The sequence below is a fragment of the Periophthalmus magnuspinnatus genome, chromosome 17 (genome assembly GCF_009829125.3).
Source record: "Periophthalmus magnuspinnatus isolate fPerMag1 chromosome 17, fPerMag1.2.pri, whole genome shotgun sequence".
Lineage (NCBI taxonomy): Eukaryota > Metazoa > Chordata > Actinopteri > Gobiiformes > Gobiidae > Periophthalmus > Periophthalmus magnuspinnatus.
The window spans coordinates 23,428,169-23,444,905 of NC_047142.1; the positions used below are offsets into that span (position 1 = coordinate 23,428,169).

Genomic DNA, 16,737 nt, shown 5'->3' on the forward strand with positions numbered 1-16,737 from the left:
GACGGAAAGGGACCTAAGTGATGCGACCCTGAATAACCTCATATTTATGGAAAAGCTTCAACTTTGCGGTAAGTTTTTTATCATTTAGGCAACTCTCAGGTCAGGGTGGTCATTTCAACTAATCTTTGAAGATATTAAGAGTTAAATTAACCATTTCTCGCTTCACGGGGCATTAACAACGCGTTTTACTTGAAAGAAAGAAAACACTGTTCTCTAATTATGAACCATTTATCCAAACCCAATCTGAAATCACTGCGCGGTACAGATCCAGTCCGTGGAGATGTGATCCTATGATTTTGTGTGCTTATTCAACCTAGGCTGATGAGTGAAACACGTGGCAGCAGTTGTAGTCTAGTAGTGGTCTCCTTGTTATGAGCAGTAAAAAGGGGAGGGGTGGAAAAAACACGGGCTTTTGTCGTTGACACACTTTAATTAGGATGCTGTAATGTTCGCGTAAAGAGCTTCCATATCGTTTTTAAACCAACAAACTCGCGTATTTAGTGCGGTTATAGTATTGTTATTATTTTATAGCCCTTCTGTATAGGTCTGTTTCTATTCCCTTGAGTCTGACACAACCCTTTTTGGTTGTCTGAATTTGGGACTGTCACAAAGATGCTCTATCTATCAGCTGGCTGCAACTTTAACTTAAGCCTTACATTCAGGCCATTAACACTAGCTTAATATATGTTTTATGTATGTATGTAAGTGACTCATTTAACTTAGGGAATACCCTATGCAGATTAAATCTGGATACATGTTTGTAGTTCCAGTAAGTAGGGTATGTAAACTTAAGCTATGAATGTACTAGTGGTCTAACACATTCACACCGCCCCCATCACCAAATCATAAACAAGAGCCTCTTTCAACAGAAAAGTTGCTGTAGTTTGAGGAGCACACCTTACCCAGAATAATGTTTTACATACATTATCAGCGACAGTGCATAGGCCTACACACTGTTTATTCAAGTTGTTCCAAGACAAAAACAAAGAGTTGTGAGCATACTTGTTTAAATAATCATTCCATTGAGCCTAAAGATGTGTGGTATTATCAAAGTGTTATGGTAAGTATTATGATGGTTTCCTGAAAGTGGTAGTTGATGTCAAGTTTTAAAACCGAATTTTATATGTCCCCTTTGCTGTACTCTGGGTCATGCACACTGAATAGCCCTATTCCTTTTTTTCCTCACTGTTAGTTTTGCCACATGTATTTCTCTAATTGGCTCATCTGTCAATCATGTCTATCAGAGATCTAGCCCTGACTATACATATCTGAATAGTATTCACATTTTTTTCACCATTAAAAAAGTGGGAAATAAGAAAATAGCATGGTTCCCAAGCTAATAAACTCATCTGAAAGCTGAATGAATTCCTAGCAGCTATTATTTGTTGTTTTTAGGTATGTAACAAAAAGTAATTCATTGTAATGTCATATTATTTGAGGAAATTTATAAAAATCTGCCATATTGACCTCAAAATGAAAAACCCATATAAAGCTTTTTAGATGTCCTAAGGTTCTCACTGGTTATATCTCTGGACACATTGTTTCTTCAACTACTTGTCAATTCGTCGCCAACTACTTCTAATGTATTGTCGGCAGTTGCGGTGCGACTGCCCAATTGTAAAATATATTTTTGGCTGTGGTTTTCTGAGTTTGTTTTGAACAAAAGCCATTGCCTGCTCATTTGGGGCAGGTAGTTATCTTTGCCAGTGTGGAGGTTTGCTATCTCCACAGACAGGGCTTCAGTTTTAATCGTTCTCCAGCATATTGTCATCACTGATAATAAGCAGCTTTTCAACACAGTATTAAGAACGGCAAACATGACTTCAGTGGAACCCAATTTGTTTTTAATCTCCTATTAACAAAAGTGAGGTTAAAATAGACTGATCCATCATTGTTGCTGTAGTAACTCAGGCATAGTGGCGAAAATGGAAATGGTTAATATATCCTCCTGACTACCAGAAGTTCAAATTTGTCCTCTCTGGAGGACATATGTAAACCTGAATATCTCCAACCCTTTGCATACTACTGAAATAACTCCTTTTGATGTCTACAGAGGACAGTTAGGGCTTTTCAGTGATGCCAAATGTGAAGGGGTGGGGCTTTGGTACCTTTTTTCATCAAGGAAAATGGCATCCATCACTGCAAACACATTTTATGGTAAATGCATTTGACTTTTTACAGAGCAAATTTTGGCTTGAAATGTTGGTGGCATATTTAATGTAAGTATTTTAACAACACATTTAAACATTGTCCAATTAATTTTAACAGTTTTTTTGCATAGTATTTAAGTGTTTAAAAATGTCCTCTGTAGTGGACATTTGTAGTTATTTCCTCCATTTTGATCTATTTTTTCAAATGTTCTATCTTTTCACATTGGCATTCCAGAGTTTGAGAAAAGAAGTGATCTCTTGTGGAGAGTCAGGTCCCTCTTGACCAAAGTAAGGCAAGGATGTCTAAATCTGCCTAGAACAGGAAAATTGTGCATTTATGGGCAAATGGTTCCATTTACTGCTCTCTGCCCAGTGCGCCAGTATGTACCGGTTAAACCATACCAACTGCACTGGAGGTGTTTGTCTTGGCTGCACCAAATGTCTTGGTCTTGGACTTTGTACTATACCAAAGCAAGACTACTTTCAGAGATACAGGAGGAAAAGGCATTGTAGAACAAGCTGTTCTTCATTTGGCAGAGTCTGTTCCCCAAGGAACCCACCTGTTCTTTGACAGTTTTTTACAACATTTAACTTCCTCGACACCCTGATGACAAAAGGGCTGACAGGAACTGGAACCCTCATGAATAACAGGGTTCCAAAGGAGTGCAAGATCATAGGGGATAACCCCTTCAAAAAGAAAGGAAGAGGGACATCAGAGATGGTAGTTAGACGAAACCCTTCTGAACTTGCTGTCATAAAGTGGTTGGACAACAAGCCCGTTGTCATGGGATCCTCTGCCTATGGCTCTGAACCTCAGGACACACACAGAAGATGGTCCAAGAAAGAGAAACGGTTTGTCCAGGTGTCAAGGCTACTGGCAATCGCTGAGTACAACACCAATGTGGGTGGCGTGGACTTGGTTGACCGAATGTTGAGTTTCTACAGGATGACCTCTCACACTCGAAAATGGACAGTGCGTGTAGTAATTCAATTTTTTTGACCTGGCAATCACCAACTCATGGCTTCAGTAGAAGAGTGACTGCCACTTTCTGGGGAAAAAAACAGTGACATTTCTTGACTTCAAACTGCTCCTTGGTGAAGAGTTGATTAACCGGGCTCAAGCAGGAATCATAAGTGGCAGCGAAGATGAACACACTCCACCATGTCAAAAGTGGAAATGGCAGCCAAATGCAGCTATGAGACATTATGGCGCCAGCCATTTTCCAGAGATGGTGAATGAAACACATGCATCAAGGTGTTGGAGATTTGGCTGCAAGAGCAAAACATATGTGATGTACACAAAGTGCAAAGTATTCCTTTGAGTTTCCAAGAAGGGTAATTGCTTTTGAAGTATCACAGCAAATAAGCACAACAAAGCAAAATAAAAAAAAAAAAAAAATATTTGACAGTTAAGTGGATATTAAACACATTCTTATGTTGACTTTTTGATATTTTCTTTGGCCCTAATTGATTGCCATCAAGGGTCAGTTTCACATGTATGGCGTTCCAATGTCCACTGTAGTGGACACATGATATCTGGAAAAAAACAAATGTTTTCAGTATTCTAATTACCCTACAAAGATTAGAACATTTTAAAATAAATGTGATTGGACAATATTTTTTCTCCTAGTAGTCAGGAGGATATAACAAGGTCTCCTTGTTATTTATGCCCTATGACCTGATAGAGAAAGGACATCTGACCTTGAAATGTAGGCCAGTGGGTTTCAACCAGTTTAACTTTTCATTATCATTCCATCTGCTTTTCCCTAAAACGCCTGACTATAATTACCCTTAATTTAAACTGAAGCAGTTTCTGAACCCTTAACTGGCTAGGCTTTTTGCGAAGCTGATACTCTTTGACCTCTCCTGACCTTAAAGATGAATTATGTAATCTATTTTGGAGAGTGGTTTTCAAGTTGTTTGCTAGTTTTTACAATAGAAACACCTGTAATTGAACAAATATAAGATAGATGAGTTATATCTACATGTAGACAAGGTGGTGGAAACTTTTCCAGAAAGCGCCTCTAGTCTAATGGTGGAGTAGTACACAGTTGACTAACCGTGTAACTCGTCATTGCTTGATCTGCGTCTCTCGTTATCCGCCTGTATCAGACCTCAGTGTGTGGAAGAGCAGTTTTTAACCTAGTTTTGTTTCTTGTCTTCTTTTTGTCACCGTGCAGTCTGCTGTGAGTGATGAGGCCATAGGGCTTTCCTCCTGTGTTAGAGTGTGTGATACTGAATGTAGCTATATTTGGCCACTCTCTTCTCTCCTATAGCTTTTGCCCTTATACAAGACCTCAAATCTATCAATAGTCATAGGATCATCTGGTTGTGACAAAATGTAAAATACGCATTTTTTTTTGTTTTCCATTTTTGTTGCTGAATTTGTGATGTTTTTGAGTGTTCTTTTCCAGTTTGGCTTCCATACAGCCTTGGTCAATGGGAAGTCTAAACGTTCCCCTAACAGTTAATCTCTTTACACAAAAGACTACTTTGTTATTGCAACTGCTTTGCTACAAAATGCAAATCTGTGAAGAATGTTTCTCCAAATCTGATTCATACAGACGTTTTGCACCTTAATAAGACAATGTCATTAAACTATATCTGAGATTCTTGAGATCCAGATTGTGAACCCCAGAATGTGTCTGAATAGCACAAATAACTAAAACTGTTGCCTAACCCTCCATCCCACCCCCACTCCTTCCCTCCACCCCTCTCTGCTTGTCACATGTTCCTTTCACAGCATAGAAAAGTTCCTGGATTAGGGCAGAATTAACACAAAGCAGCGACGCCACTCCAGCTCCACTCCCAACAACAGAGGCGAGGCAGAGGAGGACTGCGACACGGCCGGCTCAAGACACTCAAGTGCTCCGCGACATCTCCCATAAGTCCACAGTGCACAGACAGACGGCACCATCCTCTTCACCACCGGCACAGACAGCCAGGATCTGTGGTAACCAGGTCCTGAAGGATGGAACAGAAGCAATGTCCTGGGATACTGGTAAGTCCGCAGCTCATAATCATTGATCATAATCAGGTAACTTCATATTTATAAACTGGGTGCACAACATTCCTATCAAACCCACAAGGCCACATGATGAGGAACAATATGTCCTCTTTTTGTGCTTTTAAAACTAACCACATAAGGCGTTGACTTGGCTCAACCTGCCAGTTTTGTCTGGCAGTGCCAAGTGCACAGCATCTTGCACTGACTTCATCTTTTACAATGTTTTATAAAAAACCTTACTCCTTACAAAAACCTTACTCTCAACCTACCAGTGTAGTGGCTGGAGCTCTAAACTTTTCATAGTGTTTTGGGAAAGGCCAAGCTTAAAGGTAAATGTGTCAGTGTCCGTCCTGGGCCGTGGGTGAACTTTTCAATAGGGGTCCGGTGTCATTGGCAGTCAGGTCACTGCTCACTCTCCCTGCTCCTCACATATTCTGTCCTTCAGACAGACTCTAAAGTCTTGTTGTTTCTTGACATTCTTCCCTGATTGAAGTTGCCTCCACTCTTTTCAGTGGTATTTTCCACAATGTCCTTTCCTTGTTAGAAAGCAGTGCCTGATCAAAACTGAGACATTTTCAGCTATCTCTTTGCTCGAGACATAAACCATTTGAAGATCTGGGATGAATATTTGCATTCTCTATTTTTTTCTATTATCTGTTCTTTGAGTAAGTGTAGGAGTGTCAATCAGCTTTTGCACAACAGCACAGCAGGACAAACACTGTATAATATAAACGGCTATAATAGATATACTCATATTTATTTTGTTGTTTAATTGTTAATTGTGTAATTGATGAGCAGCCAATCTTAAAATGTGTAGTTGTTATTTTGACACGTAGGCACTAGAGCACATGTGTCAAACTCAAGGCCCGGGGGCCAAATGTGGCCCACCAAGTCATTTTATGCGGCCAGCGAGAAGGTAAATTCAAAGGTAAATTAAAAGGTACAGTCATTTTAAAATAAGTCTATGCTGCTTTAATGTGTGCATTGATCATAAACTAATGAGATTTTCCCAACAAGTGGAACTGAAAAATATTTACAAATAATGAACCCAGAATGTTCAGGAAGAGGAAAACTGTTGGCATGCAAGGCAGTTTCAAGAAAGGTGAATTTGATTACAAGTTTCAAAGAGAAAAACCTGTATGTTTTATATGCAAATGTTTGACTCCAAGGGCTGTAATTACAGTAGAATATGTTCACAAAAGTCACAACCAAAAAACATGCATCTGTGACACTAGCTCTATTATGGCTAAGTCTTTTTCAGAGGGAGTTTTTTTTTAAGCAGTGCTGAAGGTCTGTGAGCAGGTGTGCCCCGATACACACTTTTAAAAATGCCAGTTAATCTGGGTATATGCAGTTACACAGACATGTACTATTTGCAACTTGAATAAGCAATAAATACAGAACGTTAGAAAGTAGTTACATTTATTTTACATGACAATTTGGTTACATTTAGTGACATTTATACTACCTTACAGTTACATCTAGCCCTTCATGGCGACCATTTTGCTGATGTGGTCCTCAGTGAAAATGAGTTTGACACCTCTGCACTAGAGGGACTCATTTTGCATTAACTGCAGTTTCACAGTATGCCACACCAATTTGAGTAAGTATATATTGTTTTAAATTATATGAAAACTGAATTTGTCAAATAATTAAACAGAAGCCAGATGCCTGCAGTATATAAATATAACCAGATATCTCCCCAGTTATAATATTAACCTAACCTTATCCAATCATCAATAAAGAGCTAATTTTAGTTGAGTTACAAGGAAGATGAAAAGGGATGAGACCACATTTTAAATTGAAAAAGTAGGACAATGGTAAAAGAGTAACATGCTCACATTTTTATCTATAGTCAAGGTAAACATGGGCAGAAGTGGGATGGGGACTCTGTGAAGCTGTGCTGTGGGGACACCCACAGCTGCTGTGCTGTGCTCATGGCTGGGACCTTTGTCTTGATGGTGACTTGTAGTGATGGCACCAAAGTCTTTGCAAAAAACAAAGAGAAACTGTTAGATCTGTTGCCACCTTGATTGTTGTTATTAGTTGATTTGTTGAGTAACGTAGAAACACTCCAGATTGTAGGTTTTCCTGTGCATTCTCATAAATTCCTCCTCTGTACTTGAACTTATTTATGCTGGCCAAGTGGATGGAGCCATCACCCTAAATCTTTGAAACACAAAGCTCTTCCTTCTTGCTGCTGTTTGGCCTGACTGCTAACCTTCTGCCAGAACGATTCTGTTCAAACTTAATTCTTGAGCCCATTTACAGGTTTCAAATGGAGTTCTATCCCGTTAATCTTTCTGCGTGTCACTTCTGGTCTTGGTGCACTGCTTCCCCTCAACAGATGAGCAGATGGTGCTCTGGCACAAGCCAAACTGGACTCAGTGTTGTCTTTTTGTCTGGTCACCACAATGTGTTTGCTGGGCCTGTCTGCACCAGAATATGTGTTTAGGGGTGTAAGAGCTGCGGAGGTGGAGTGAGAGAAGGACTGGCTCTTAGTCACAGACCATATGGAGGTGGCTGAAAACTCTCTTTTCATCTGGCCCATGTCAAGTTGCTTTTAGTTGGAAGTTGTGACTAAGCAACTTACTGATAAACATTATAACTTGACAACAGTGTTGACATATAAATGTGTGGCATTCATACTGACTAGGGCAGAGCACTATAAATTGATCATACAAAATAGAAAATTTCCAACAATCACACATAATTGACAGTATTATTGGCACTAGACTTGATTGTGGCATCTATAATATTAAACCTGTTTAAAGTGATAGAAGTTGTTCTCTCCCTCCTCAAAGTCTTTTTCAGTCATTATTACTGATTTAGCCTCTGTGGGGTCTCAGTCAGTGTTAATGTGGCTCTAGGCGGTAATGTTCGCAGTTAGCTGAGTTGTCTGTCTGCCTCCCCTCGTAACTGTGAAGAAAATTTGCTGCGGTGCGCACAACTTATATTGCAGCATTTCAAATTTAAAGTTGCCCAAAAGCAAATGATACTGACATCTAGAAATTCAGGTTGTACAAGAGATGGGATAACTTGTGTGTACAGTGTGTATGTGACTGTGCATGTCCCAGGGTTTTGTTGCTAATGTGTGCTACAGGCTGTGAAGTGGAACAAAAATAAATACAAATAACTAGTGAGTGCACAGTGTGCCCGAGGTCAGGACGCACTGAAACACAACTCGGGGCAGTACATATTATCATTATGGCATGTGTTCAAATACATACTTATACATGCTTGATTAGAATGAACAGACAGGTGTACATGTAAACATCTTCATCCAGTGCATACCAATTAGTGTACACTACCACTGATATAAGTGCAGCATACATTTCAGCATACGTTAGGATTTTCCTTCCCCCAGATGGCTAAATTTACTAATAGTTATAGTATTACTAAAAGCTTATTCATCGATATCAAGAGCATTTTTCATTTGAACAAATCCTTTAACATTGCCCTTAGTTCTTATTACAGGTGAGCAAATACAGGGAATGAGTGTCCAGTCGAATTACTGCAGTGTTCAGTATGCCTGCTGTCTGCTGCCTTTGGGGAGACAGACTAACAGATGTGGACTAGAGAATCTGCTGTAATGGCTGGTGCATTAGAAGTTAGACTTTCTCTGCTCTGCCTTTCTGGTCAGTTGAGTGAAAAGAAAGAGCAAAAAATAAACGTCAGTTTAACTACAGCCACTGTGGCGAATGTACAATTGAGGGACAAGGGCCACAAATGCCAAACACGTCCGCTGCTGGGCACTCTTTAAAAGGTAACCCACCATTTGCCCACCCCCTGTGTATGTTTATGCACACACCACCACACTGTGTTCTGGATCTTTAGATTTCATTTGGAAAAACCACTCAAGCTGAAAATTTAGGGTTTTTTTGTCAGAAATTCTTCCTCTCTTTTTATGGTTTAATGGCTCCCCTTTTTACACCTTGACAAATTAGACATGCAGACTTCCTCTCCTGTCCTCTGAATTGAGTGAAATTATAAACAGGGTTCTGACACTTGGTTAACACTTTGCATCTCTTAAATCTTCTCCATTTTCTTCTAGTCGTATTATCATTTTGTGTGCTTTCCAAGTGAAGACTTTCCAAAGGCCTTTCAGAATTATATTTAGGTCATTTGTTGCGCTTGAACCCAGCTCCTGTGATCTGATTGTTGAATGGCAGTTATAAGCCTGGGACGAGGGGGGGATTTTCTTTTCTCAGGGCCGGATACACACCTCCTTGGTGTTATTTATTATGGTTCCTCCTCTCTTCAGTGGCCCAAACTTTTCAGCAAAACTGCCAAATTTTTTTGTTAAATTGTGCTTACAATATTTTTTATTATCAGAAGGAAAAAACTAATATGAGTTGGGTCAACACTGTTAGCCACTTTTTTGGTATGAAAGTATTTCTTTATCTGTATGATTGATACACTAAACTGTATGCATTTTTTGGCATCTATTTTGGTAGCAATTATATAATATCATTAGATTTTATAGAGTAATAGTATAGTAATATTAATAGTGGTGGTATTAGAGTTATATTGACATGCCTTGATTTTTGTAACTTGGTTTCTAATTAGTAACTCATTAGTTAACGGCATTTTACATGTAAGCAGAAATTCCAATCTCTCATGCAGTGTATATATATATATATATATATATATATATATATATATATATATATATATATATATATATATATATATATATATATATATATATATATATATATATATATATATATATATATATACACACACACACACACACACACACACACACACATATATATAATATTGGTGTATCTTTTTCTTTTTTTACTCATACTCTCTTATCTCATGAATAACTACTTAAGCCACGTGAGGCCAACTTCAGTCACATGTCCCTCACTTTCATCCCTAGGAAAGGTCCCATATGTTTGTCAAAATGTGTATGTTGTGTGCTTTTTCCAGCCCGATTTGTTCCCATGCCTTCTCTCCAATGAGCCCCACTCTCCCCGGGGGTCTGAGCCCAAGCCTCACGCTATTTATACAGACCCAACAGCTGGGGCCCTCCCAGCCAAAGCAGTGAGGGATGGAGCAGATCGGGGGAAGGGGAGAAATTATCCTGCAACTTCAGGTTAAACCAAGCGGTTGAAATTTCTCTCTGTTCATTCCTTTTTTCAGTCTGTTGTCTTCTTTACGTCATTTGTCTCATCTCCCCAGAGTGTGAAGAGTGGCCAGGTCAGGTCAAACTAAGCCACGGACAAAACATTACTCACCAATTTGAATCTGTGTGGCATCCTGCTTTTCTTAGATCTTTGTTGGCAACTGTCACTTTCTACCCCTCTTGAACACACTTCATCTTTCCAGCTCCAATTAAAGAGCTGGCCTTCATACAACTCTGCAAGAAAGCCTGATTTTCCCTCCAACAGCAACTCAACACATTTTGTCCTTTTGTCGCACTGGACAAAGCCAACCTGCTGTTGCAAAACTGAGCTTTTTGTGTGTCCCCCCCTTCGCTCTGTTGTGTTGCTCCTGTGGCGACTGTCCCATTGTGAACTATTGTGAACCTTCTGCCCATTCTCTCTTAGAAACGGCACTGTCCATTTCTGCAACTTGTAAATATCTCATCGATGCTGCCAGCCCCACAGCCTAGATCACAGTCAGGAGCTCCATCACATTCCTGCTGTGGTAATGAGAGGGGAACACATATTAGTTTAATAGCTAAAAGTGACAGATACATAGATTGAAAGTGATGTAATATGCAAGACGTGATCCCTGTCCCCCTGTGAAATTAGGCTTTCATTGTAAAAGTGAGTTGATTCATTGCCATTAAAGAACATGGAGTCATGCTGTGAGGCAAGCACAAGTGTCGGACCAATACTTTAATGGGTTGCATGTGCTCTGTATGACAACATGCCCAACGTTAAGAATTAACGTAGTAGTTTTCTGTTAGACAAAAAGAGAAAAGATTCTGTTTAGTAAGTGTGTGAGGGATTATGTGCAGAAGGAAATCCATCTCTACTTACATATACTATATCCAAAGTACCATTCATGATTTTCAGTGACTTGACTTCTTCCTGGCAATATTTTTCATTTGAAAAATGCGTGCATCATACGCCTTCATGTAAAGTCTGTTTTTGTTACATACATTTATGTAATATCAGTCTTGGTAATAAAAAATGATTTGAAGTACAGTGTAGTGGACATGTATGGTAAGAGCAAATGAGAAGTTTCAGAGTAATGGCATCTTAAAATCAGAAAAAGAAAGCTTACTCAAAAGTAAAAGAATCATGCAAATCCAACTTCAGGTGTGTTAATGGTGAAGAGAAACAATTTTAACATGATTAACAGCTCTGAAAAGTAGATTTTGCTTTATCCTTTAAGTCTAATAGACTTCACAATAGTTCAAATCAAATGTGAGAAAATATAATACAGATTGATTATTTTAACAGGATGGTTAAATAATGGGAAAAGCCAAGAGAGCAGGAGTAGACAACTCAGACAAGAACTCACAAAGCCAAGGCAGCACATTGTGGTGTATATGGGCGGTACCCCAAACCCTCTGGCATAGAGAATCATGAATGTTTAAATTAGGCTTGGTTAGGGTTATCATTCTAAACATATATTTATTTTTAAATGTGTTGTCTGTACATTGGGCACGTGGACCTGAATTCAGTTAATGTGAATAATCAGTGTTTTGTTTTTACTGCAGTTTAAAAAAAACTACAGGGGTCCAATGTCCTAATGAAACTTTTTAGAAAGTAGTTAAAGTAGTTCTTGCTTTTGCTTTAAATAGTAGTCTAGACATGCTACAGATCGGTGTGTGTCTGTGTGTGTGTATATGTATATATATATCTGGGAGCTTGAGGGTTCTGCGCAGTATGTTTGCTCTTCCTAGTACTTCACTGGACTAAAATGTCTGATGTTTTTCCTGGGATCTGCCACTCCTCCAATTTGAGGGTCACTACCCCGAGTGCTCTGATGACCATGGGCACCACTAATGCCTTCACCTTCCAGGCATTCTCCAGCTCTTCTTTGAGCCCCTGGTATTTCTCTAGTTTCTCATGTTACTTTTTCCTGATGTTCACATCACTTGGTACTGCGATGTCCACCACAGCGGCTTTGCTCTGTTGTTTATCCACCACCACAATGTCCGGTTGGTTCGTCATCACCATTCAGGTTCACCATCACCATTCTGATCGAGCCAAGATCCTGTGGAAGTCCCACAGGATCTTGGCTTGATAATTCTCTACAACCTTTGGAGGTGTTTCCTCCTAGCTTGACCTTGGGGTCTCCAGTCTATACTCTTCACAGATGTTTCTGTACATTATGCCTGGCAATTGGTTATGCCACTCCGTGTATGCCAGCATCTTCCACCCTGCAGTTATGTGCTGGATTTTCTCAGGGGTCTTTTTGCACAGCATGGTGTCTGATGTGGTAGATTTAAACCTCTATTACTCTAGTGCTCAAGGTCTGCTCCTGTGCAGCCAGGATGAGGGCCTCTGTGCTGTCCTTCAGACAAGCTCTCTCAAGCCATTGGTAGGTTTTCCTGATATCAGCCAGTTCAGTTATGTTCCAGTGGTACATCCCATGTATGAGCTTGTCCTCCCATGATGGTACCTCCAGCACCTCTTGCTCTGCGCTCCACTGTCTGAGACATTCGCTGAGCACTTCATCTGTTGGGGCCTTGTCCTTGATGTACTTATGGATGTTTCACCCTGGTCAGTGGCTATCGCATGCACTAGTCCTCGGCCTCTTTCCTGACAGCTGGCGTACAGTCAGGATGCTGGATTTGGGATGGAACCTGCCATGCATGGTCAGGACCTTTCAGTTCTTAACGTCTGTGGTCTGTATCTCCTCCTTTGGCTAGCTTATGATTCCTGCTGGGTATCTGATTACTGGCAGGGTGTAGCTGTTTATTGCCCAGGTCTTGTTCTTGCCATTGAGCTGACTACTTAGGACTTGCCTTACTTAGTGGAGGTATTTGACCGTGGCTGCTTTCCTTGTTTACTCCTCAAAGTTTCCTTTAGCTTGTGGGATATCAAGGTACTTGTAACTGTCCTCATTGTCTGCTATTGTTCCCTCTGGGTGTGAGACCCCCTCTGTGTGGACTACCTTCCCTCTCTTTGTCACCATGCGGCTACACTTCTCAAGCCCAAATAACATTCCAGTGTCTGTGCTGTGGACTCTGGTGGTGGGGATCAGTGAGTCAATGTCTCGCTCATTTTTAGCATACATCTTGATGTCACCATGTAGAGGAGGTGACTGATGGTGGCCCCATTCCTGAGTTGGGATCCATAGCCAGTGTTGTTGATGATTTGGCAGAGGGGGTTAGACCTATGCAGAAAAGCAGTGGGGACAGTGTCTTTCCTTGGTATATGCCACATTTGAGGGTCATTTGTGCAAGTGTCTGGCCATTGGCCTCATGGGTGGTTTTCCACAACCTCATTGAGTTTGCAATGAAGGCTTTCCATTGTCCTGCTGATGTTGTAGAGCTCCAGGCATTCAGTGATCTGTCTGATGGGTTCTGTAGTCTCGGGCGGCTGTTCGGTCTACTAGGAGCTGGTGTTTGGTCCCCTGGTATCATTGCTGATGCCCTTCTGTGCTGTGCTCATGTATTGATCCATGTGTGAACTTATCTTAGCCGCAGTGATGCCTGACATGAACGTCCATGTTGTGGAGTGACAGGTTATTGGCCGATATTTGGATAGGACTGTACCCTTTGAGGGATCCTTCTAGATCAGGATCGTATGCCCTTTGGTTAGCCATTCAAGGTGAGTCCCATCCCTTAGCAGCCGGTTCATTTGTGCTGCCAGGTGCTCATGGAGAGCAGTGAGTTTCTTTAGCCAGTAGGTGTGGATCATGTCAGGACTTGGTGCGGTCCAGTTTTTTATACCTGATACACTTTCCTGGAGGCTGCCACTGTGATGATGACTGGATTTTGTTCAGGGAGGCTGCTGTGGTCTTTTCTCAGAGCCACCAGCCACTGTGCATTGCTGTGATGTGATGCCTCCTCCCATATGCCTTTTCAGTACTGTTTGGTTTCCAGCCTTGATGGGTTTGCTCTGGTGTTATTACCCTACCATTGAGCGTACACTTTCGTCCATTGTGTTGAGAACAGACGGTTTATTTGTCTGGCTTCATTGTCTCGTGTGCTCCTCGCGTGGTCGTGTGAGTTTGACCAAGGCTTGGAGCCATTGTTTGGCAGTTTCCAGTGCTTCAGGTATGGGCATCTGGCTGTACTTCTTGGGTACTTGTTTTTTCATTGCAACTCTCTGGGCCTTTGACAGTTGGCACACTTCTCTCCACGCTGCCTTGATTTTAGCCTCTAACGATTGTTTCCATAGTGAATATTGTTTCTCATATCTCCCGTGGTTGCTCTTATAGCCAAGCATCTCTAGGATCACTGCTGCTGAAGTGTATATCAGCTCACTGGTTTCTGTGATGGTTGAGGTAGGGATCTCTCTCAATTCTGCATTCACATCTTCTAGGAGACTTTCAGATGGTACTTTCAGATGGTACTTCACTTAGCCTATGTATATATATATATATATATATATATATATATATATATATATATATATATATATATATATATATATATATATATATATATATATAATGTACTATATAACAAATTTATTGCAGGTTAACCTCGAAATGTTATTTATTAATGACATTTGTAACACATAACTTACCATAAACAGATTGTTCTTAGCTATTTAATGTGATTATTAAGCCACCAGAAATGAATAGAATGTCTGAGCACAACAGAGTGATTGTGCAAAAGTGTCAACGTGTGTATTTAAGGGGGGCACTTGTTTTCTGTGGCCTGGTGCTTCCTCTCAGCACATTGAATAGAGTGGCTATATGGTAATGATCCTTTTATGAGATCCCCTCAGAGATTCTAATCCTCTGAATTGATAGACAAATGAATAGCATCCTGTCTGCATAGGTTGTCTCGTGTTAAACATAATTGAAGGGCCCCCACTCAAGCAGCAGGGGCCATTGTCCACTGCTATCAAACAACCATTAGGCAAAGTGCCAGTTGCCTGTCGACTTTTGACGTTTCTTGTAAAACGCATTTCTGTCAGACTTCTGACACTGAGTGACAAACTGAAAGACATCTCTATTGTTTGGGTGGCTCAGACAATTGACATGAATTGTGATGCCCTTATATCATTTTGTCTTGGACCTGGACTTCCTGTCTATGGTTCTTCTGTAGTGAGCAGCCATTAGCCATATGGGGACAAACCATATAAGCACAACAATATGTGCAACTAATTTAGAGTCTGAATCGAAAAGGGTGTAACTCTGAACGTGCTGTGGACAACGTATTGAAGGAGGGTCTTGGCTTTCAGTGCAACTTTAAGGGGGGCATTGGCAATGTCAGGCTGTAGAGACAGATGAAGATTTGCAAGAGTCAAGTACTTCTGAATGGGAAGTTGTTGGTGGTCTGCAAAGTTGCAGCAGCTGCCTCTGAAAACAAACGGAAGAAATAAGAGCGACAGACAGGGGACTCCTCGCTTGTGGGCTCCTAACTTTCTTGCACTTTAATCTATTAGTACAAATCAGTGAGAGGGAGAGAACGCTTGGCCACAGCCAATGAGAGTCCCCCTCTTTACTCTGGCTAGCTAGAAAGTTTAAGGCCCCCCTAGCTCTCTTTCCAACTCAAACCAACTCTCCCGCTCTGTATTCAGCCAAGGTGCTGGAGTGACAACAAGCAATTCATTGTGGAGTTAAAGGAAAAGAGGGGAAAAATCCAGTGGACTTCTCCTGGGTCTTATCTGCAGAGGAAAAAGGATGGCGAAAAATGCTAAAATAGTGATTTACGCTAGAAATCTACGATTAAAAGAGCCTGAAATGTAGAATGTGGTGTGAAGGAAGAAGAGAGGCAGGAAAAGTTAGTGTAGTGAGGAGAGGGGAGGTGGGACGGGAGGGGGATTTCAGTGCAAAAGGAGGGGATAGAGGGAGAGAGTGGGCTACCATGCCGAATGAGGAAGAGAGGCGGAGAGGAAGCAGAGCTCCATCAGATGAAATGAGGTGAAAGTAATTCAGGCATTAATCAAGCCAGGGCAAAAGGGAGGTATACTTTGTTTGCGACCCCCTCTTTTGCTACGGAACTGAAAGGCAAGGTGTGAATGAAGGAGTCTAGAGTGGCCAGCCGAGCAGCACCACTGGGTCACAGCATCAAATCATGTCGGAGTCCAACACCACTGCTGCTTCCACTGCTGACCAGGTCAGTTTCACATTTCATTATTTTAGTTTTTTTTCATTGAACATAATAGCAGCCAGGGGTTGTGTCCCACCTGAACATTGTACTTTATCAAGACAAGACATTTTTGTGGGATTACAATAGATGCAACTTCCCAAGTTCCGGTTTGATGTATATCATCTTTAGCTTTCGGAAGTAGTTAGAAAGACTTTCTAAGAGCGGCTAAGAGAGTGTGTTTCTTGAACTATCAAAGCAACCATTGTTTTGCCTAGAGCTGCCTGGACAACGGTACAGGGTCCTGAAAGAATTGAATTCATCAAGACGAGCTATTGTCTCTGCCGCCTTATTTTTCGGTGATCATTCAGGGGGTCTGTGACGACTCAATACCCCCC

The 16,737-nt window shown here is 40.9% G+C and overlaps 1 protein-coding gene across 1 annotated transcript in view; it reads left to right on the top strand.

The window, feature by feature from the left end:
• Positions 1–16,737, top strand: part of slc6a9 (solute carrier family 6 member 9) — a 43,498-nt gene continuing 26,761 nt past the window's right edge. The window contains exons 1-2 of the mRNA XM_033982728.2: positions 1–68; positions 4,894–5,151. Of these exons, the coding sequence (XP_033838619.1) occupies positions 5,122–5,151 (30 nt within the window). The 5' untranslated portion in view covers positions 1–68; positions 4,894–5,121. The remainder of the gene's footprint in view (positions 69–4,893; positions 5,152–16,737) is intronic.